Raw genomic sequence first — 24,615 nt, 5'->3', positions numbered from 1 at the left:
TTCTAGGGTACACTCCTATACACAAGGCGACAGAGAATATTCTGGAACACAGCCATAGCCTATGTCTGAGAACAACTGTTGCGACCATGTTCCATCTTCTGCTTTATTAGGCAATGTGTTCTGCTCCCCAGAGCATTGCCTCATGTTCAAGGCCTCAGGCACCAGCACTGTGTGCAGGGGTTTTCATCACTCATTGCTTTCCAAAGACAGGGTGCCATGATGTATGCAAACCCTGCTGACCTGGTAGGGCATTGTGGAGTCACCCTGGGTCTCTTGCTACTACTAACCTCCCTACCGTGTGTTTACTTGGACCGCACAGAAGAACAAAGTCATTTATTTGGTTCACCAAAATGCTGACAAGGGTCGCTTCCTTTCGTTCTCAAAAACAAAGGGATAGGAAGGGAGGGTACCGAGAAGCAAGAATCCACGGAAAGCCTATGGTGATGTCCAGAACCATCTAGAAGATCATATGATGTGGAAATGTCCTTCCCAGCTGCTTCTTCCTACCTGGCCAGCTCTTGCTTGCCAACCGGCCTAAAGTGGGGTTTGAGTTCCTGTACTCTTCGGACCATGGAATGTAGTGAGAGGCAGTGTGTGGTCTGAAGACCCTCCTTCAACCTAGAGTTTCAGCTCAGCATTCCAAAATGCCTGAAGTATTCACGTTGGCCTCCAAACTGTGACAGATACGAACACTGAAACCACCGTATGCTCGCAATGTTATCCGGCTCTTTCTTCTACAATTGGATTTGGTACTTTTAGAGTTGACTTTAAAAGAATTTTAAACATTCAAACAATGAGCTACCAAGATTAGCTAACTTTTTTCCCCCTCTTTTTCCTTTTTGTTGGAAATGGAAGGAACCCGGCCTCACAGGTGCCAGGCAAGTGCCCTACCAATCCCCAACAGCTTGCCTTTCTTTCTGGTGTCGTCTAGAGGAAAACAATCTAACAATCTATTCTCCTCATTCCTTCCCCCCATAGCACAGACAGAAAAGGGAAGAATGTTTGATTATCTTCACTTCTGCAATTCTTTCTGCCCTGTGTGGACTATTCAACGGGATTCCTCCAGCCTGTGTTTCTACCAAGAAGCTATCTAGAGGAAGAAGACACGCACGGGTCCTCGGTTTGGCTCCTGAACTCATTTCCATCCCAACTGTATAAAACTCCCCTGATGGTCTGTATAACACATGTCCTTGTGGCGGGGGGGGGGGGGGGGGGGGGTAGGAACAAGCGCTGACAGGCAACTCCTAGAACCCAGATGGAGCCCAGCACACTGGATGGAACCCAATGCCAACCCAGCTTAATGCTTATCAGAATAGCTATTGGCACTTCCTCCATTTTGTGGCAAAATTCTCAAGACACACGTACAAAGGACAGTCCCAGGAGGCTAGACGAGTCCTAAAGACTCACACAGAGCAGCGAACATTGCCATCACTGTTTGTTCAAAGCCTGGCTTTTGTACCGCATTCCGAGAAACCTTGGGGTGAGGAGGGCCCAGACACAGTGGTAAGGAATCCCCTTTCAGTGGGAAACTTCTGGTCTGGCCTTTCTTTAAGATCTGGGACTTACCACAATTTCCACTGATGCATGGGGACTAGGAGGGGCCAGACAGTCAACAGAGAAGCAAGAAAATGTGAGGCAGCAGATGAAGTGTTTGGTCACTTTGACACACATTTTAAGCATAATTAAAGGTTTGGAGGTGCACCAGATAGAATTCTATTAGTGGAGACACACAGAAACTCTCTCAGGCTCTCCCCTCCCTCCCTCCCTCCCTTCTTCCCCCTCTCTCTCTTTCTCTCTTCTCCCTCAGTGTCTACAGAAAACTTGTTATAGAATATCACACCTCCCCTTACCAAAACTCACAGATACTGAAGTCCCACCAATAAAATGGAATGGAATTATCCTAAAGCCTATGCACATCTTCCCATAGACTTTAACTCACCACTTGGTGACTCACAACACCTAACACAGCATAAACACTATGTAATAATTTGGTCCAACGTGATCACTCAGTGGGTAAAGGTGCTTGCAGTCAAACCTGATAACCTGAGTTCAATCCTTGGGTCTCATGCAGCAGGAGAGAACCAATTCCTGCAAGATGTCGTCTGACCTCCATATCTGTGCATGAATGCACTCACCCACACACACTCAATAAATAAATACGTGTAATTTAAAACTTGTAATAATGTCTTGTTTAGAGAACAAAGAATGAAACTCTGTACGTGTTCAGATTTTAAAAATATCTTCAACCTGTAGTTCTTTGAATCTGCAGATGGAGAACCCACAGATACAGAGAGCTCACTGCATACACACATGTACCGAGATTTAGTACCGAGGAGTTGGCTTATGTGACTGTGGGTTGGGGCTGTCATGGCGCACAACATTTGATGACTAAATTCCGTGACCGTTGCCACTTTAGGTCACCAGCTGCACGCGCTTCTCTTCCCTTCTACTTGATCATCCACGCTTCTCATTTTCTTATATACGGTTGCTGCCCTCGTTTTCCCTTTGCTTTTCTCATTTTAATCTTGGCCACCTCCCCTTGTCTACTTTTCAAAAATAAACTCCCAGGTCTATTCTCCCATTTTTGCTTTGCTGATTCCCCCACACATGGTCCTGAGTTGCCAAGCATCTCTGAGCAAACAGTCCTTCCTTGGCCACCTCCAGGAACCCAGCCTAGCTACCAGCCATGCAGATAAGGTTCTCCCCGAGTTCCTCCCCCGCCCAACTGTCAACCAAAACTGTCAGGGTGTAAGCCCAGTGTCTTAATCGAGAAACAACAGAAAGCGAAGGGTAAAGAGTAGAAAGGGGTTGTATCATGAGTAAGTTCCAGACTGTGATGTGCACAATAAGATTTGGGGCTCTGCCATCTTCAGGCACCTAAGAGGAACAGGAAGGAAAATGGATTTGTTTTGATATATCCGGCCACTGGGAGGAGGTTACAGATCAGGAGGCCACATCGGTCCCTATGTATATGGAACAACCCTGCCTTCAGCAGGTTCTCTGTCTCCCATTGTGTTCCGAGGTGGCTAAGACACCAACAGGTACAGAACTCCAGCAGGAGCCAAGTTTAGGGCTGTCCCTCTTGGAGACACTCATTCCTGGAGCCCTTAGAGATGGTCCAGAAACAGAGAGTTTCGTTTGGATCTGGAGGTTGGAACTGAGAACTGATTGGGCACCGTAGTTTACTGATTGGGGCACTGTTCTTGTAAACTGAGAACTAGCACAACGCAGTTCTCACAAGAAATGAGATAGGACCACGGCTTAGTTCTCTCTACTGGTTGAGTCTTATATACTGGCCTTTTATTTTCTTTTCCACACATCACTGCTCACATGATGCAGAGATGAAGGGATGCTAGAGAGTGTTCAGTGGTCCAGAGCACATACTGCCCTTGCAGAAGGTCTGAGTTTGGCTCCCAGCATCCACATCAGGTGGTTCACAGCAACCTGCAACTCCAGCTCCAGGAGTAAGAGCAAAAAAGACCTAGCCTAAACACTCCCACCCTACCCATGCCACCTTCCAGGGAGATGTGAGGCAAGAGTAAATCTTACTAAGGAGAAAATAAAAGACGTCTTAGAGCTGCCTCATGACCCATAGTTACTCACAGGTTTGGGAGCAGCATGGCATCTTGCCAACACTTACAAGAGTTCTTGGAAGCAAGACACAGACATTCCTGCATGATGACATGGGCAGATTTTGCTAACTGTGGAAAGGCCTCCTGAAGCCCACACTTAGCTCACGCAACAGGGCACTGAATCATGCCTAGAAAACACACATTTGGTCAAGAGCCTTCTGAAAGACACTAAAGAGCTTGAGTCCTTCCCCCAAGTCCCGCAGGGTAGGGTGAGAAGCAGCAGGTGGCCCTCACTGGTGAGCCTGCTGGGGACAGATGGCAGGTGAGCCTGCTGGGGACAGGTGGCCCTCACAGGTGAGCCTGCTGGGGACAGGTGGCAGGAGAAGCACATCTCACCCTCAGGGACATTTTGGTTACATACAGCAAATGATGAAAATGCCATTTCCTGGCCTGGACAGCCCATACCCCAAACTATCCATGAAAAGACCCCAAGGACAAAGGCACAGGAGCAGGGGAGTCAGAGTGACGGTCAGGACAGAAGCAGAAGCTATTTCAAAGCAACCTGCAATGGGAGAGACATCCGAACATTTAAAAGTCAACCAAATGAAATACCGAAGCCATTAAACATCAACAAATATGCACAGCATTCATATTAGGAACTAGACGGATGAAGCCCTGACTAAGGTAGAGAGTTTGCTGTCAGTGTGTGAAGTGCTTTTTTATCCTACAACCTTAAATATTCCACCTGTGAACTGCAACTTTACCTGTTCTAACAGCGGTTTGGAGAAGTCTTTAGTGTTTTCTGTATACAAGATCACATCATCGGCAGAGATGATTTAATCTTTTTCCAATATAGATGCCTCTTATTTCTTCTTTTTCCTAGTTTATATGGCAAGGATCCCTATCATGGTATCAAGAGAAGCAGGGATATGGTCTTTCATCTTAGAGGAAAGGTTTTTGGCTTATTGATATATGAGCTCCGAGTTATGATGCTTGCTGTGGGTTTGGTACACATGGCCTTTGTTGTGTTGAGGTATAGTTTATCTTTCTTTTCTTGGAGACAGGGACTTACTATGTAGCCCTGGCTAGCCTTGAACTCACTATATAGACCAGACTAGTCTCAAACTCACAGAGATCTACTTGCCTCTGCCTTCTAAGTGTTAGGATTAAAGGCACATGTCACCAATCCGGCCAAGGTACACTAATTTCTATACCTAACACATAGTGTTTGTTAGTTTGTTTTCACCACAGAAGGATGCTGAATTTTGGCAAATGCTTTTTGGCATCTACCCAGAGGATCACATGGGCTTTGCTCTTTGTCTACTGCAATGATACATCACACTTCACGGATTTCCAGGTGTTGAACCACTTCTGCATTCCTGGGACAAACCCCACTGGATCGTGTAGATGATGCCCTTTGCATGCTATTTGTAATACTCAGCTTGCTAGTTTTCACTGAGATTTTCAGAGAGCCAGACTACATATCAGCTGCTCTGCTTCTGGGAACATCTCCTGGTTGCTGCTGAACCATATACTGTGCACTGTGCTGACTTGGAAGTGGGGTTCTGGGCTCCCCCAAAAGCCCTCCCGCTCAGAAGTGTAGCCTGCTCTCAGTGCCTCCGTGTAGACCAGCACCCACATGGAGCTGTCCTGGTAAACAGCCATGCATCCGCTATAATAACACAGCAGCCCTGCAGATGTGTTGCCTGGGCACTGTCACTGCGCTGAGCAGCTTCATAGGACTCTGCCCCGACAAAGCCATGCGTCAGGAAAGTCATCAGCCAACTTCATAGGGGTAAAAGAATGAAAAGAGCTAACCCTAAGAAAACTCTGACTCCCTCTGGCAACTTGGTGGCCGCAGTAGACACACTGACCACTTGACTTTCTGCACAGCTAAGTGCCCTCAGTCCTGCATCCTGCAGGTAGCTAGGAGCTCTCATTTCTGCATGCTGCTGGCAGTTAGGTACCCCCAATTTCCCTTCCTGCAAGCAGGATATCTGAACAAAGTGTGGTCTCCAACCCTCCCCAGAGATGGAGGTACATTCCAGGGCTCAGTCTACAGCCCTTCCCGGAGCTGGAGGTACAGCCTAGGCTCGGTCTACAGCCCTTCCTGGAGCAGGAGGTACAGCCCCGGGCTTGGTCTCCAACCCTCCCTGGAGCAGGAGGTAATTCCCAGGCTCTTCATCCTCCAGGTTCCTGCTTCTACTCCCGTAAGCTCTCTCTTCCTGACAGAAAACCTGATCACAATTTGCATCTCTGCTCAGGAAATGGAGGGGTGGATCGTGGCTGGTGTTCCATGTATGAGCAATGTGACCAGGAAGCAAGCCCAAGTGAGATGGGGTCTGGCCAGGGAGCTTGTGATCAGAGGGGCAACTCTCACCTCCTACAACTCTAGCCTTGCTTTGTTCAACCTGTTTGTTTTCACTCTTGATTTTGTTTCTTGAGACAGGTCTTATTTAAACCCAGACTGGCCTCAAAGTCACATGGTTTATGTTGTCCTGGGTATCAGAACTAGTTCCTAAAACACTCTACCAAGCGAGTTGTATCCCAAACCCATATCTGTGCTTTACTGAGCATAAATTAAGACTTAAAAAAAACAAACAATTTTTGAGCTGGGAGGTGGAGCCACATACCTTTTAATCCCTATACTCACAAAGCAGAGGAGGCAGATTGCTATGAGTTCAAATCCAACTTGGTCTACTTAGCAAGCTCCAAAACAGTCAAGGCGACACAGTGTCAAAAATCAATTTTCACATCTCTTTTGGAATAGGCAGAGGCATTCAATGCTTTAAAGTGGGGCTCAGATTCCCACAGTACTGAAATCATCAGAACGTGTATTGAGTAGAAGTCAGTATCAATGGGAGACCTGAGTTCCAGATAAAGAAAGAGAACAAAACACATAAAAGAGGCAGAGAAAAATAAAGAGGAAAAGCAGTCAAGAAGTGAAATGTCATTTAACTCCATGCGATGGAGTCTCCATCAAGTACAAGCTAAACTGGCATAATATTCTAGTAAGGGACAAAGAGATTCTCTTTGGGTGGATAAAACATAGTCTAAGGAGACTTTCAGGCCCAGGCTTCAAGGAAGCCACATCCAAGTCTTCTCCAGGGTTGACACCCACTAGAAAACCCTGGCTGGTCACAGGCTGGGAGGGCCTGCATTTCTCATAAGCATCCAGGTGAGGCCCAGGAAGTCCTGAGGGATGCCACCTACACAGACAGGATGTGAGGGCCTCAGCTTAGAGCAGTGGTTCTCAACCTGTGGGCTGAGACCCATTGGGTGGAGGGTCAAATGACCTTTTCACAGGGGTCGCCTAAGACCATCGGAAAACACAGATATTTACATTATGATTCATAACAGTAGCAAAATATCACAGTTATGAAGTAGCAACAAAAATAATTTCATGATTGGGGGGTCACCACAACATGAGGAACTGTATTAAGGCGTTAGGAAGGTTGGGAATGCTTAGATGGGCCCTGGGGAGAGTGGCTCCACCTGAGACAGAGGGATGAATTCAGAAGCTATCGCTGTAAACTATACATCGGACACAGAGAGTCCCACCTGGTCTTCACCACACCCCAGTAAGAGACAGGTCATAGACCCTGCAGCAGAGGCAGATGGGTGTGGCCCTCGGTTCCTAACCAGGCTGTAGTGTGCGGACCAAGCCGCCTAACTTACTGTTCGATTTCCTATTGTATAAAGCCTAAAATAACAGCTTGTTCCTCCTGATGTTGAGACCTGACTGGCAGATCTGAAAACATCCGATCAGGGGAAATGGAAAGGAAAGCTTCTCCAAGCTCTGAACTCCTGCACAGGGTGGGGGGGGGGGGGGGGGTGACTGCGATGAGCAGGAGATTGTGCCCCGTGGGCTAGGCTGAGTCCTAACTCCTACAGCAACTTCAGGTCAATGCTACGGGTGTCTGTAAGGAGCCTCAGCAGCTAATCTGAAGACATGATCTTTGAAGCTCACTTTTTAACTGGAATAATCCTCCCAGCACCTGGCACTGGGGTCTGAAATGAAACTCAATGCTGAAGTCCTGGAACCCCCAGGGTGTCTTGATCAGATGCCACAGACCACGCCCCTTGTGAAAGGCTAAGAGGCTAAGAACTGAATCCAGTATCTCAGGATGCAGGGGCCACAGACCGTCTCCCACAACACAGTACTGTACCTTGTGCTGGCAGATTGCATACACAGGCTGACCTTCCTTTTCCTGCCTGAAGACTAGCCTGGCCAGAAAGGAAAACAACTGCCTTTGTCTCTCTGAGGTTTCACCAACTAAGCCGGCCTATGACAGCACGATGGCTGAGATGCCACCACCCCTGGACAGACTTTGTGGCCAGCTATCGTTCCTCTCTTGAGTCCACTTAACTTCCAATAGGAATGGTTTATGAACTACTATCTATTTTCCAGGTCACTCATTCTGCCTAGAAATTATTGCCCCTCAAATATGTACTCATTTCCCTCTCCCGGAGAAAAAAGGGCACATTCCAGGTGTGGTGGTGCACACCTTTAATTCCAGAACTCAGGAGGCAGAGAGGCAGGTGGATCTCTGTAAGTTCAAGGTCAGCCTGGTCTACAGAGTGAGTTCTAGGACAGGCTCCAAAGCTACACAGAGAAACCCTGCCTTGAAAAATCAAAAAGGAAAAACGAAAAAAGAAAAGGGGGCACATAATCATCTGAGGGGTTACTGGGCACTGCATCCTGTGATGTCCTCCCGGTGGGAAAACAAATACACATGCCTTGCCACTCACTTTTCAATCTATTCTTAAACAGTCCAAGGGCAAAGAGAATGCTTTCTCCTCATTCCCACTGAGCCCCAAGAACAGCAGTCCTGCTAGGGATTATACTGCTCAGAAGGATAAAACCTACGGGTAAGCAACTTCCAAGGCTTACCAACCATCAAAGCATGCCAACAGGCTGAGAACCTCCTAATGACTTCATGATTCATTCCAGGCTCCCCACCTACCTTTCCCTGATGGGGAAAGAACTGATGGGCAATAGACTCAGCTATTGTCTGGCCAAAGACTTTTCATCACAACACAACTTCCCTCACCGTGTTAATGCCTCAGGAATATGAACTTGAAATTACATTCCCAGCCGAAAGGATCTCATCACCCAGTGACCGAGCCCTGGCAGGGAAATGTTAGTGTTTCTAGACTGCAGTCAGACCTGTACACCCGGCATTTACCAGCTCAGGAAGGTCTTCTGTGTCCCAGGTATGAAGCCAAACTAGAAGAGAGAACAAAACAGGACTACCATCTATGAGACAATACTACAGACCCCAGTTCCTTCATTCCCTTGGATACCATTCTTCTCTAGAAGGTGTGGGGCTGTAGCAAACAGGAAGCCATAGCTAGGGTGTGCAAAGACAGGCTAAGAACATGTCTCTCACTACTGCACTTTCTCTTTCTTACCTAGAAATGCTGCCGCAGCATGGGACCCTTTCACAAGAACCTGCCTCTGCGAGGTATACCTTCACAAGCACCTGCTGTGGACATGTCCACAGGGAAGTCCTTCCCATGTCACCCTTTGCTTCTCTTAGGATTGGTCTTGGTTGCTTAGCTACAAGAATTCAATTATGTCCTCCATTGTTAGTGACTTTAATTTAAAACAGGAAAATATAGGTACTAATAAGTGAAAGAAAAGGTTCTGTTGTTTGGACATTATATGTCCCACAAAGGCCAATGCAGTGAAGCCCTAGTCTCTAGCTTGGCACTACTGGGAGATGGTAGAGCCTAGTGCAGTGGTTCTTAATCTTCCTGATGTTGTGACCTTTTAACACAGTTCCTCACGTTGTGGTGACCCCCCAATCATAAAATTATTTTCACTACTACTTCATAACTGTAATTTTGCTGCTGTTATGAATCATAATATAAATATCTGTATTTTCTGATAGTCTTACATGACCCCTGTAAAAGGGTTGTTTGACCCCCCAAAAGGGGTCACAACATACAGGTTGAGAACTACTGGGTTAGTGGGTCATAGGGAATGTGTCTCTGAAGGAGTATATGACCCTGGTCTTTCCTCTTCCTCTTTTTTTCCCAGTCTGGACACCAGAACATTAACAAGCTTCCTCTTCCACACGTGGATATGCGGTCCTGCAAAAGGCTCCAGACAGTCATGGGCTGAGTCCTCCAGGATTGGAAGCCACAGTCAATGTTTGCTCTTTAAAGGTGCTGTCTTGGAAAGCCAACTGTCATAGCTTTTCTTCTCAAAATAAAATTTACAAATAAATAAAACTGACAAACCCCTAACCAAACACAATGGAAAAAAGCAGACATAAAACATGAATTTCAGAAATAAAACCAGTGGCATAACTGTAGACTCGGAAGCCATAAAATGGGTAAAAGTAATCTCACCAAAACTTTACGCTTAAAAAATGTAATACCTTGAAATAATGAACCCATTTTCTGAGCAACCATAAGCAATCCAAACTGAAACAAGAGGAAAACAGAAATTCTACCACTAAAAATACTGGATTTGTGATATAAGGTTCCTAAAACAGATTTCTCCAGTCTCAATTAATTCTGCTCTAGATCTACCATATAGATCTGCTTTGTGACTCCAGAGAGCAAGAAGACGGAGCACCCACGGGGAACTGGAGAGGCGGGGAAGCCACCCCACATATGAAGCCCGTTCTGTTCTCTTAGTCCAGGCGAGGGTGGGGCACTCCGGCTCAGGTTTTCCGAGCACAGGGGAGCTCCGAGGCCTTTGGGGCCTGCCTGCAAAGGGGGACTAAGTAGTCCAAGGCTCGCTCAGGCTGTATGATGACCTTCAAACAAGCCAGCCCTTCTTAAAATGACCTTGTCTCCAAAAGCCAGTGAGTACAGGAGGAAGGAAGAAAGGGAAGGGAAGAAGGCGGGACTGGGAAAGGGGAAGCTTTGCAAGGCCTGCGACTAGCCTCAATTCTGCTTTTGATAGCAAAGTTACCCTAGAGTTTTGAAGCAAACTTAGAAAAACCCCAATCCAAGTTGAAACATTCCAAACAAGTTGAAATACCCCAAAATGGAAACTCAAGGCTCAGCAGGCTCTATCTGAAGTTGTGAGGCCTCACTTAACTCCTTCCAGGCCGAAGGCTGAGAGCATAGCAACCAGATTTGCAGCAGGAGGTCAGGGCTCTGCAGAGGTTTGCCCTGCCTTTGCTGATTGCAGTGGCTAAAGAGGAACCGGGCCAGAGGCAGCACAGACCTTCCCATAAAAATATATACAACTGCCAGGTTACCCTTCAGCCAAACCCAGCAGGTACAGCATCAGACACACTTCTGTGGGAGAGGGCTCATGGAGAGGATTTCACCAGTCACCACCAGATGAACCACAGCCTATATCACTCAGCTTTGGAAACCTACAGAAAGGAGGGGTCCATGTGGACACACAGAAGCCCATGCCAGCAACTGCTTCAGCAGAGAGCCAGTATCCAGGGTTCCCTGTTCAAGGTCCCGGGAGAAGAGTTAAAGAGCTGCTGCTAAGCTGACAGGGTAAAAGGAAGCATGCTCCCGGGTTCCTCCCTATGCTCTCTGCATGCCTTCCACCTCCCAGTCCCTGGGTAGAGCCCAGAGCCCCACACTGCAGCTCAGCACTAACAGTCTTCAGACCACCTTGCGCTGGAGCACAGTTTTCCCCTAGAACCGCAGGAACGGCAAGACTTTGGGTTCTAGCCACACTTCCCGTGTCTAGACAGAAGGAGCTTGCAGGGCGGTGAACTTAGCATCTTCTCCAGTGTGCTTTCCTCCAGTAATACAAGGAGATGCACCAATGCTGCTCAGATCTTCCAGCCTACAATCAGTTCCGCCGTGCGGTCAAACACAGACGATTTTTGTGCATGTCGTCTGCCTAAGTCCTACAAAGGTCTCTACGTTCTTTCTGAGTTGGTTCACAACTTTCAGAGTTGTGATTTAAATTTAAAAACAAAATTAAAACTTCACCAGGCAGTGGTGGCACACACCTTTAATCCCAGCACTCAGGAGGCAGAGAGAGGCAGGCGGATCTCTGTGAGTTTGAGACCAGTCTGATCTAAACAGCTAGTTCCTAGACACCTGGGCCACACTGAGAAACCCTGTATTGAAAAGCCAAAAACCAAGACAAACAAACAAACAAAAACCCTAAAAACCTAACAGATAGAAGGTCAAAATAGCTATAGCATCACTTCTTACCACGCTGAACTCCAGTACCAAAATCACTCAAGTCTATTAGACTGCTGTTCTATCATAAATAGACCTCGAAGAAGGTATTTTAAGTGCAGGATTCCTTTAAAATATCCTGACACTGATTGATTTCTGAAACATTCTCAAGGAGTGTGAGAGCCCAGCACGTACACTGCAGGTGTGGAGTGGGAGGCAGATTTCAACGCTGAGTCACGGCACAGTGAGAACCTCGTGCACGGGCAGTGGGGTCACGAGGTGACTCTAACAGGGGAGTCACACATGGCATGCACACCTGTTGAAGCCTGGAGGAAATGCTGGAAGGAAATACAACACCCACAAAAGATGAGGTACAGCTGGCTTCCTGGTTCCTGTCCTGTGTGCTCTGCAAGGAGCTGTGACGCTACACCCAGTAGGGTCGATCCAAGCCCAGCATTGACCTCCTCACCTGAGAATCAGGCAGTCTTTATACACTTCACTATGACCTGCACAGATGGCGGCTGCTGTGTGTCTGACCCATGAAGCAGACAAGCCTATTGCTAACAAGTTTAGTATTTATCATGGTTTTCTCTAGTTCTTGAAATAAGCTAGCTTCTTTAAGGGACTACAAGTTTACTTTGTACAAAAAGAATACTTTCTCACCCTGAAAAATTTTGACACCAAGAGGTAAAAACTGGTCTGTGGGAAAACACAACATGTCACACACAGGTAGTTTTGTACAAAGAGCAGAAGAGGCTTGCAATTGTGTCTTGCTATCAAATAGTGACTTAGAGAGAAGGATCTCTCAGACAGTGAATTGTTATGCTGTATTCTGTTTCCAAGTGGAAGGCCCTGGGTCTCCAGAAGAGAGCAAGGGGCCATGAGTGTCCTCTAACTCTGACAGACTTGGAAAGTGACTCCTTCCCGACTCAACTATGGAGGCTAGAGAGGAAGGAGAGGAAGAAGACAAGGAGAGGGAGAAAGGGTGGGAGGGAAGAATGGAAGAGAGGGCACAGGGAAGGAGGAGAAAGATGGGACGGAGGCCAGGAGGAACCAGAAAGGAAGGAGGGACCCAGGGCACAAACCTCCACCAGTCTCCAGGCCTCGCCGATGACCGCGTACTGCAGGCGGTTGAGAACAAAGCCGTCGATCTCCTTCAGGACTCGCACAGGGGACTGTCCGATCTTCCTCATCAAGGCATAGGTTCTGTCCATTGTGGCTGGAGCCGTCTCTGGGTGAGGGACTAGCTCAACCAGCGGGAGATAATATGGCGGATTGACCTTAGGAGAGGGAGAGAGAGTAAGAGAATGAAGGCCACGGCTGACAATGGTTTTGCTCTGGCCTACTCCAGCTCACCTGTATCAGGTGGCAGGTGGGGTGGAGTCAACTTTGGAAAGGTCCCTAGCTTCCACATCCAAAGAGAAGACTTGAGAAAGGAACACATGCACAAGGGCAAGTGCACACCGGGCGGGGGTGGGGTGGGGTGGGGGATGAGGTAAATGTGCACAGAATTGTAAAGTTTTGGTTTTGAGAAGAATACACAAGGTACATTTTGCCATCCCATATACAACTGTGGAGAACCCCCAGAGAACCCCAAGCCTTCCAGCCTCCCCAGGACAAAGTTTCTTTAGTAGTAATTGACATAGCTTTTCCTGTCCCCACTGTCCGGAGCCACTTTTCCATCCTAGACTCAGGTGTGATGATTCATGTGTGCAACCCCAAAGCCTGGGAGGCAGAGGACAGGTGGATACTAGCTTCATCTGCAGAGTGAGTTCTAAACCAGCCTGGGCTACAGAGTAACCCCTGTCTCAAATACTCCATAGACAGAACCTCCCAAAGCGTGGTTCTTCCCTGGTCCCTCCTTGTGCACCTCACCCACTCTGGCAAGCTAATGTCTGAAAATTGCAGAAAACCCAGCACCTTGGCAGCCTCACACCTCAGGGTGCTAGAGACAGGAAGGCCCCACCAATGGGAGGGACCCAGTGGAGATGCTGGTGTGGCCCTCAGCTCTGGTTTTCTCAGTTCATACTTGGTTCCTTGGCTATTCCCCGTAAGAACTAGCAAACATCCCCCCTAAAAAACACAGCTGGGCAGTGCCTAACCAGCCCGTACTATGATAATCTGGTCCATATTTAAGGGGGTACGCCTCCTTCAGAAATGGAAGGTTTTCAAGATGGGTAGTCAGTAAAACCCAAAAGTATTCATGTATTTATTGCCTCTGAGTCTCCCGTTCAGAATGGTTAAAGTGTTTAATTTTATGGTATGGCTACCACAATTAAAAGTAAAGAAATTAAAAACAGTATTCTGATCTCCCCACCTCCAGCTCCAAATTCTGGCATGATCCCCACCCCAGCCAGTTAAAGGTTGTGCAGCTGAGGAAGCATAGTGGTGCATGCCTTTAATCCCAGCACCTAGCAGTCATGAGGCACAAGTAGCTGGGCTTCTGTGATTTCAAGGACAGCCTGGTCTACACGGAGAGTTCCAGGCCAGCCAACGCTATATAGTGAGACCCAGTCTCAAGAAAAAAAAAAGTGGTATATCTGACATTGGACCCTTCAGACTCCTGAGATGGAACCTGGTCGCTCTCCTCTCCCTCCAGCAGGCTCTGGGTAGGTTGGTCTCACTCTACCCAGAACACTTGGCCTCTGACAACGAAATCAATCCCTGTTTGAAGTCAGAGATGAGCAGCAATAGTGCCTTGGACCATACAGTGGGCAGAGGAAAGGGCAAAATGCCCCACGACAGAGGAAGCCGACGTCCAACAGTCTGCCTGGGATGGTATTCTTCTCATGGGTCTAACCAAGGCAGGGCAATCCCTGGTAATACCCATGGAAGTCTCCTTCCCTTCCTGGGGAATGGAGCCTTGGTCTCAGACATTTCAGGACAGTCATCCACCCACAGGTCACAGGGGCCTCTCCTCTCAAGCTTCCTGAGAAGTGAGCTGGAAACCCCCATCTAAGCATGTTCCATACCCAGCCCTCTTCCAGCCGGGCGCCAGATTGCCAAGAAGCAGGTGTGTGCATCACCACAGGGTTCCCTCAACCAAGGCTGTAAAACGATAGGACTGATTTGAGGTCTAACCAGAGGGTATCGCCACAGAAAAGGCACAGGGAGCTGGCCTTTCACCCTCCCAAGAAGCTGAGGCAGGAGGGTCTCGAGCTTCAGAACGACTTGGACTACATGGCAAGACACCGTAGAAATAAGAGGGTCAGAGGTAGAGCACGGTGGTTCAGCCTTTACCTAACACACCGGAGGAAGCATGATACAGTGGCAGCAGACACTTTATATAAGAAAGCAGGCCTTTATCCAATTCCAGGAAGAGGCGCCCCACAGCTGACCAGGAACCTGGGTCCATCCCAGAGTCTGTGGCCTCCTTCTAGGCAACCTGACCTGTACAACCGAGCACTGAGAGGCCGGACACCCTGATCCCACAACACATCAGGAAGGAAGACGAAGGGAAAGTTTCTTAAAATGAGGCCAAAAAAAGAGTGACGCTCTGCAGCGCGGATGGGCGGCCTACACTGGGTGACGCTCTGCAGCGCGGATGGGCGGCCTACACTGTATGGCAGGGACATGGAGAGCGCCTCTGTGCCCCACGCCAGGCTCCCTAAAGCCATCCGCACACACAGCAACTCTGGCTTCCTTCCTACACAAGGAAAGTTGACATAAAACCCATCTGAGGGCAAGAATGGCATAGCAAGGAAGGTGGGTACATGAACACTCCTTCCTTTCTCAGGGCTCATGCAGCAGATTTTCCACGGCCTTTGAAGGGGCAGTCCAGGAAGCCCCCATGAAGCCCACGAGGCCCTCCCTGCTGACAGCACACACCCACTACTCAGTACCTTCCACTCACCCCGGAAGAGAGATGACCAGAAATTCTGCCCTGACCCTGCAAAAACCATGCCCGAGAGAACAAGGGGCTGTCCTAACTTGCCAGCTGGAGCTTCCCTGTGTGGAGGTGGAGGCCTCGGTCTATTGCAACGGTAAATAGACACTGTGCCAAGGCCCTGCAGGGGCATGACCAGGCCTCCTCCTTGACATCTGATTTCCTGTCCAGGCAAAGGTCCCAGAAGACTATAGGGCTGAGAACGTGAGCTCAGCCACTCTGGTCAGGACTGTGGGATTAGGAGAAAATGTAGATTCTCAAAGACTAAAGATGACTCTTGAATATTTAGGACAGTCCATATGACGAGATGGCCCACAGCAGTATGACAGACCCCGAAGACAGTTAGCTTTGGTGATTGGATTTGCTTTAGCTAACAACATTTTGGGCTAAAACAGCACCTCATAAAAATAATAAAAGATTGTATGTGTGTACACACACACATGTACACTCTTCTCATGTCCTACCAAGACTAAGACCTACGGCCTTCTGCAAGCTGAGCAAGGCTCTGCACAAACAGATCCATCTGAAGTGGCTTTTCATTTTGTTTGTGTTGTTGTTGGGTTTTTTTTTTTTTTTTGAGAACTCTGTAGCCCCCTGCCTCAGCATCTAGTCCTGGGATTATAGGAGAGAACCACCATACCGTATTTTAAAGAGGTTTGAATTTATGCTTTAGTTTATGTGTTTATCTATTATTCTTTATTTTCGTCTTTTAATAATTTTATTTTTTGAAATTAAATATAATTACACCATTTCTCCCTTCCCTCCAACCTCCCCCATGCACTTTCAAGTTCGTAGCCTCTTTTCCTTTGTTGTTTTACATATCCCTAAATACGTCCTCGGTCCATATAATGTCATTCGTATGTATATTATTACTTCAGTGTTGACCAGCTGGTATTGGCAAACCAATCGGGGGCCACTGATTGGGCCCCCGATTGGGGAAGGCCATTCTCCCTCTCTCAGCATTCTGTAGCTGCCTGTATCTCTTCGTCTACAGTTGAGGCCCCATGAGCTCTCCCCTCCCATGTTAGTAATACGTCTACAGGTGTCGTCCTTGTTCAGGTCATGCTTAAGTCTTGTAAGACTTCATGAGTGTAGCTTCACAACAGACTTCCTGTTTCTCTGGCTCTTCTTCTTGTTTCTTCTTCCATGACTACTCAGAGCCCCCAGTGCAGGGGTTGAGCTACAGATGCATTCACTGGGACTAGGCTCCATATGATCTCTTGTTCTCTGCATTTTGATTGGCTGTGGTTTTCTGTAATAGTCTCTGTCTGTTGCAAAAAGAAGTTTATATGATGAGGAGTAAAAACTATACTCACCAGTGGGAATAAGAGCAAATATTTAGAGTATAGTTAAGAATTACTCTGGCTTAGTAAAGCGGTGGTAGTATGTTTCCCTCGAAGATCCATGACTTCACTGGCCCTGAGTAGCTGGCTTGGTTTCTAATACCAGGCAGATTTTCCTCTTGTTGAGCAGGTCTTCAATCCAATTAGACAGCTGTTGGTTACTGCTAAGGTATGAGTGCCCCTATTACACCCTAAGAATTATTGTGCCACGCTGCTCATTGTTTTAACTCAAGGGCATCATAGCTGGGTAGGACTGTTGGCTGCTTCCCTCCCTTAAAGGCTTGCGTGACATGGTCTGGAACCATGAAATCTGATCCTCGGTCAGATCCAGCTTGGGTCCTCCAGATCCTGTGTCCAAAGACCACTGTGTCTTCAATATTTATTTATGTTTGAATGAAGGTCTCATAAATCCTGGCAGGCCTCAAACACACCATGCCACTGAGGACTGCCAGCTCCTAAGAGACCCCTGCCTCCGGCTCCTGAAAGTTGGGGTTACGGACATTTGCTACCCCGCCCAGTTTCATACACTGCTAGAGATACATGGCTCATGTACACTAGGAGAACCATCTACCAACTAGACTTGCCTTATGCCATCTCTAGTGCCTAAACAAGGTGTAAAAGTCTTTCTGAGCACACACAGGTAATTTCTGAAGTCTCTGATTTAAGTAGTTTCCTTCTCGAACCAACTTAAATGCTAAACAACTTATTGGAAGTTGATGGCTTTCTCACAAGCAAATGCCTTCCGCTGTAGTCGTCAGTGGCTGTTCTCCAAAGGACTTTTTTTGTGACATCTCTCTATCACAGGAAAAACTACAACTTCATGGCCTCGATGCCTGGGGGCTTTCAGGTTCTGTCCCTGTCAACCCTAATGTCACCTGCATGTTTTGTAACTGAACGCAGTCATTTCTATTCGATGACCTTCCGGTTCTGGGGCGGCAACTCTGATGCTCATTCTTCTTTCTTTCAATGGTATTTCACAACACAGCAAAAGCTGGAGTCCGGGCCGCCTGTGCCATGGCACTGAGTATCCAGTGGGTGTCCAGTTGCTCATCCCTTTTCTTTACCCTGACCAGTCTAGCGCCTCCTCTCAACTGCTCTTCTCTGGAGGAAGACTTCCCGTGCTCCCAGTTCCATCCCCAGCTCCTCAGGCTTCAAGTACAGCCCTACACACTGTGTTGTGGGGTCTGGACTGTAGGAGGCCATTTCTCTCCCAAAGCAGCATTGCCAAGGCTTCGTATTGCTGCTCTGTGCCTACATTCACATAGTCCTTCAAAGTAACGTTCCTGATCCTCCTGAACACTGCTGGTGGGGCTCCCCACCGCAAAAGGCTCTGGGCATCTGAAATGTTTTAAGCTCTGGCACTGTGCTTTAAAAAAAATCTAAATTTCAGAGCTTTCAGAGTTGGGGATTTTTTGGATTAAGTATGTTCACTTGGTAAAGGCTATGTAAACATTCCAAAGTTCAATCTCTGAAATACTCCTAGTCCCAAGCATGTTGGTTAAGGATGCAGCTATGGTTTGGATAGGAGATGCTCTGTGGAGCTGGATAGATGGATGGCTCAGCAGTTAAGAGCACTCTCTGCTCTTCCAGAGGACCAGGTCCTATTCCCAGAGGCCACATGGCAACTCATAGCTGTCTGTAACCCCAGTTCTGGAGAATCTGATGTCCTCTTCTGGCCTCTGCCTACACCAGACATATATGTGCACAGACGTACAAGCAGGCAAGTCACCCAAACACATAAACTAAAAATAAATAAATCTTTATTTAACCCACACACACAGACACACTAGCTCGTGTGTCTGAACACTTGGTTCCCAGCTGCTAGTGCTGTTCTGGAAGGTTCTGGAACCTTTAGTTTTCCTCACTGGAGAAAGTGAGAAATGGTCACTGTGCAATGGGCCTTGAGGCTGACAGCTGACCCCACCCCCAGCCTGTTCTTTGCTTCTCTCCTCCAAACTTTCTCTGCCAGGATGCCCCTCACACCAAGAGCTAAAATAAACACCCCTCTCTTAGCTTTCTGTCAGATATTTGGCCACATCAACAGAAAAGCAACTAACACAGGTACCCCGTCTGTATTCTCTAATCTCCAACCCCCTCCGTGTGTGTGTGTGTGTGTGTGTGTGTGTGTGTGTGTGTGTTCTCACAGCGATGCTATCATAGCCCCGCCCCACACACTCTCCCTGGCTCCTGCCCTACCGCCTGTGCTTGTGCAATACCTCAGCTTCCAGCACAGTTCCCATTAACCCAGCCAGGCTGGCCCTGCTCCTCTGTATAGCTTTTGGCTGGTGATGACACCATATGCCATCATATTTATCATGGCTGGAGCTACGGTGGCCTTCCCACCCAAACAGGCTGTCCTGGTTCTGCATGGCTGTACTGAGTTCAGAGTCAGAACTCCAACATCACTCACCGAGTGATCTTTAAACCCCTGTGCCTGTTCCCTGCCTTCACAAAGACACAGTAACCTCAGAAAGACTCACTGAGCCCTCTGGCACCTGCTAATTGGAGCCTGTGGCCCAGCTGACCAAATAAGGCGGTCCTGGTGAAGAAATGCGCTTAATCAATTAGAGTGGATGGGGAAGAGGGGGGAGAGGGAGTAGCAGAGACGGTGGGGGAGCGCTTCAACTCAGAACTTCGTCAGTGACACCCGGAATCTACATTTTAACAGATCTGATTCTACTGTGAATGACCTTCAAAGGCCAGTGACATGCCTATAAACTCCTGTATGACATAGACATTTTAAAATCTTGCGTACGTGTGTGTGAGGGGGTGTATGTATGTGCGTGTGCACACGAGTGCACACTTGTGCTAGTCACAGTCTGAGGTGAGCTGACAATCCCTGGCATCAGACCTGGCCTTCTAGCTTGTTTGAAACAAGGTCTCTGTTGCTTTCAGCTGCACACACAGGGCTAGCTGGCCCTCTCTCTTGTCTCTGCTTCCCATCTCCCCGTAACAGTTCTGGGGTTACAGATGCACACACTACTATTCTCAGTTTACACGGGTTCTCGGGTTTCAGACCGGGGCCCTCATGCTTAGACAGCACACACTTTATCCACTCAGCCAGCCCCCAACCCACGTGGACATTTTCAATGCAGCACTTTTACTTTGATTATGGGGCTGCTCACCTAGCCGCTAGCCTTCTACCACATGAGTGCCCTAAGGGTTAACGCATTAAATACTGCCTGTTTTATGCCAGCCACAGATAAAAGTCCAAGGAATTTTGGATCATATTCCTTTTTTAAAATGATGACATTGTACAATCCTAAATGCATGCAAAACTATGGAACTGAATTTGTGGTATGTGGATTACACCTCAATAAAGCAGATCAAGATACCTGCAGATCCATTGCAATCTATTGCCCCTTAAAATAGAACGAGATACAATCACGTCCCCAGGCTGACCACACTCCAAGGGTTGGAGTGTACCTTGGTGCTTGACTAGCATGTGAGAGGACCTGAGTCTGAGCCCCAGCACCACAAAGGGGGAAACAACAGTGTACTCACAGGATGAGCCACAATGCACTGCTTCACGTGGGCCAAGCCCGCAAACAGCTTGGAAGGCAGCAGACAGGAGCTGGAGCTGCTTAAGATGACTCTGTCGTCCACGAGGCGATCCAGCTGGGCAAAAATCTTCTTCTTCAGCTCCAGGTTCTCTGGAACACATTCCTGGAAGGGACACATTTGGAGGACTACTTTAGGATCAAGACAACAGTTGGGCCGTGTTTGCTTTATCCCTAAAATGAACAAATCTGGAAATGACGCATCGAGGGACCCGTAATCCTAGCATAGGGCACCTTGAAAACAGTTGAGGCAGGAAGTTTTACTGGTTTTCTTCCTCCCCTCCCCCCCCCAGAAGGCTATGAAACAGAGTTCTGCCTTTCCCAGAAGTAGGTCACAAGACTCTGCAGGAGGTGCCCTGCACACACAGAGGAGAGGAAAGGGGCACCTTGGCTTTGAAGACAGGGAAACAGACAGGACGAACCTACCCAGAAGTTCTTGATCACTCCTTAGGTCAGAATCCCTCTGTCCACAAATCCCTCTATCCAGCCTTCATCTCACCGGCTGGAAAACCACATGGGGTTTCTTGCATCCTCACTTCCGACTAGTCCGGTGCCACATAAAACTTTATTAAGTAAATGTGCATGTTCTTACTGGTCTCTGTTTTGCTAGTGGAACCGCAGCTGTGGACCTTGCCAGAGGTGAGAAAAGATCATCCAGCTGCAGAACTCGCTCCGCTACTGGTGTTAGACACGTCTGACCATTCTCACCCTAAGAGGCCTGGCCTGGGGTCAGTTCCATGGGAAGGCTCTTGTCCAGCATCTGGAAGCAACTCTGCCTCCATTTCCCAGAACCAGGGTGCAGGGAACCTGCCAACTGAGAATTCTCACGATGAAACAGTCCATCTGGGAGATGAATCCCACAGCAGCACTCACAGGGGCCCTCCGGCGAACCGCTATAACCCGAGTGCTTTCAGCAGCACATGCTTCCCCTATCTGCCCCGACCATCACATCCAGATCTTCAAGGGAAAAATCTCATCCTCCTACAATGAACAAACGCACTGCACCTGTAGCTCCCTGGAGGCACTCCGGGACCTATTCCTAATTGAGAGTCCTTTGGAAACAGCCCTTTGTTTTTAACAATTGCCAAGTACTAAATGGGGTGGGCACCCGGATAGAAAAGATAGCGAAGTGAATTTGGATTAATTGCTGCTGATAACAAGCACTCTGAAATTCTAATTACAGGGCCGGGTGGGACTGAGATGGCAATCGCAAACAGCCCAGGCTGGCCACAGGTGAGGGGTGTTGCTGGGAACTTGGAGTTGAGGTGGACACCCTGCTCTGGATGAAAGCATCGCACCTACGGGGATCACACCGAGGGTCACTCTTAGCAAAGTGAGTCCCTGCTCACATGGGAGGCAGAGCCCTTCCACTATGACCTTTGTGGCATTCACTTTCTTCTCACAATGGCTCGAAAGCCAAGGATTAGAATCAACGAGGTGCTCCTTAACTACAAAATCTCAAGCCCCTACCCCGGACTTTATACAGGTGGGACTGAGGTACCCGCATTTTTCACAAGCATCCTGGTGATTCCTTAAGCTCAGAATTACCAGTCAGAAGTTCAGATCCAAAGTGCATTGTCACTACTTAAAAAGATCGGGTACGCCCCACACTTGGCATTCTACCAATGCCAGGATCCCCCATCTCCTAGCTCAGTGGTTCTCAACCTTCCTATGGCTGTGACCCTTTAATACAGTTCCTGTGTGCAGACCCCAATCATAACATTATTTCATTGCTTCTTCATGGATGTAATTTTGCTACTGTTATGAATCGTAATGTAAATGTCTAATATGCAGGGTATCTGATATGCCACCCTCGGTGGGGTCATGACCCACAGGTTGAGAACCACTGCCCCAGTGACTCACACCAATCAGCACAACCACACTGGCACGCTGGCCACTTCAGCGACTCTAACATCCAGCCAACTTCCCTGGAGCGTACATTTATGCAACCGTTAAGGTAGGGTAAAGAAACTCAAGAGCCCAACTGTAGAAACTTAGTGTCAAAGTGACACCAGAATCACTCCTCACAGATAAAAACTGTCAGCCAGCCTAGAATCCCAGCATCTGGGGAGAGGAGATCAGCCAGCCTAAAATCCCAGCATCCCATCCGGGGAGTGGAGGTCAGTCAGCCTAGAATCCCAGCATCCGGGAGTGGAGACAAGAGGATGGAGAAAGTCAAAGCCACCTTCTGCTGCACAAACAGCTTGAGACTGGATGAGGCTATACTGTGTCTCAAAAGAATATATAACAAATAAATAGTAAATAAATACAGCAGGGGCTGGAGAGATGGCTCAGAGGTTAACAGCATTTCTTGATCCTGCAGAGGACCTGGGTTCAGTTCCCAGCACCATGCGGTGGCTCACAACCACCTGTAACTCCAATTCCGGGGCATCCAATGCACTCTTCTGGCTTCTGTGAGTACCAGGCACACACAGGTATACAAATACACACTCAGGCAAAGTGCCCGTACACATAAAATTTTTTAAAAAAATGTTTTTTAATTTTATTCAAATGGGAAGGGGTCCACATTGTGTTTGTTTATACTTTTTAAACATATAATCAGGCCACGTGAAATTTTATTACAGGAAAAACCATATAAGTATCCCATCTCATACACAGAAGCAAAGAATGGAGTCATTTAAGAACTGTAAAGCCCATTGTGTTCGGTCCGCTTATCAAAACGGGAAAGGAGCTGCAGTAGCTGACTGTTCCTACTGAGTCACTCCTGGATCAGTTAAGTCTGCGAGGTGGGTTCGGTTTAAATGGAGCCTTGTAGTCAAGCCAGAGGTGAAGACCGAGGCAGGGCTTGTGTGAGCTGGGAAAGAATGGACGCATTGTGCGCCACCCTGCAGATTCTCCTCCGCAATTCTATGCCTTTCTCCAGATCGTTTGATCATGACAGAGGCAAGAAAATCTGAACCACAGGAAACCCAAGCCTCCTGCAATTATGTAAGGGTTCCCAGTGGCCTGTTGGCTTGACGTTTGGTTGCTCTGGCTGTGGTAACCAAGTTGTATGAGATGGAGAGAGCCACAGGCCTCAGGCTCCGGTCCACGTCACGCGCTCGGCTTAGTTTCCTGTCATCCACTAAGGTAGCCCAGGTCTATAAAAGAGAGTGGGCCGTCTGAATCAGGATCTCAGACCCCCAAAGGCTGTAATCCTTGCCCTGAAGGGCTGCAAAGATGGAGCAAACAGCTATGGCAGAGAAATGTAGATCCGCACCGGCGCTCTCTCTCTCTCTCTCTCTCTCTCTCTCTCTCTCTCTCTCTCTCTCTCTCTCTCTCTCTCTCTCTCTCTCTCTCTCTCTCTCTCGTCTGCACCTCCCTGCTTCTCCAGTCAGCCCGCCGTGGGCGTACTTCTATAAAAAGCTACTACGTGTGAAGTATTTGCACTGACTGGCCTCCCTGCTTGCCTCTAACTAATTAAACTCTGACCACATGTCCCTATGGAGCTGATTTACTATGTTTGTTTGGGTTTATTTGTCTGGAGGGAGTGGGGCTGCCACATCTAACAAAAAAAAAAAAAATAGGCACATACACAACCGACGACACAGGCATGACTAGATTTAGGCAACACAATCACATGGTGAACACCTGGGAAGTAAACTGTGACAGAACTTCCCAGTCACACAATTCTTAATGGTTGTCAAAATCAGTTTCCTCCTTTAGTTTGTTTGAGACAGGGTCCTGTAGCCCAGGCTAGCCTCCCATTCAATATGTAACCAAGGCTGACTCAGAACTCCTGACCTCCTTGCTTCTACCTCTCTGGGATCCCAGGCATAAGCCACCAGGACTGCTTTACTCAGTGTTGGGGATCAAACCCAGGGCCTGGCAACTGAGCTACACCCCTGGCCCAACTCTCACCAGCTTCCAGGTCCAGGCAGAAGCAGCAGCTAACAGGTGAGGCTAAACTTCAACACTGCCTCCCCCCCACCACCACCAACTAAAGAAACTGAATGATGGGTGTAATGTTTCCACTTAAAATTGTTTAAAAAGTAAACCACAGCCAAATGTCAGTGTCCCATATATAGGAAAAGCTAGCTGGGTTGTTGAGGACGTATCAGGACTGCACTCTGGAGAATCTGCACAGTTCCAGCAGGCTGGCTCACTGGACAATTCCCAGAGAGAACAGAGCACAA

At 48.0% G+C, this 24,615-nt stretch overlaps 1 protein-coding gene across 1 annotated transcript in view; it reads right to left on the bottom strand.

The window, feature by feature from the left end:
- Positions 1-24,615, bottom strand: part of Cryl1 (crystallin lambda 1) — a 96,965-nt gene that overhangs the window by 9,969 nt on the left and 62,381 nt on the right. The window contains exons 4-5 of the mRNA XM_038310581.2: positions 20,424-20,585; positions 12,776-12,970 (exon numbers count right to left, since the gene is read on the bottom strand). Of these exons, the coding sequence (XP_038166509.1) occupies positions 12,776-12,970; positions 20,424-20,585 (357 nt within the window). The remainder of the gene's footprint in view (positions 1-12,775; positions 12,971-20,423; positions 20,586-24,615) is intronic.

This window comes from Arvicola amphibius, chromosome 13, assembly GCF_903992535.2.
Source record: "Arvicola amphibius chromosome 13, mArvAmp1.2, whole genome shotgun sequence".
Taxonomy (NCBI): domain Eukaryota; kingdom Metazoa; phylum Chordata; class Mammalia; order Rodentia; family Cricetidae; genus Arvicola; species Arvicola amphibius.
Note: the sequence above shows the minus strand (reverse complement) of the source record. Positions and strands in the feature narration are given on the sequence as shown.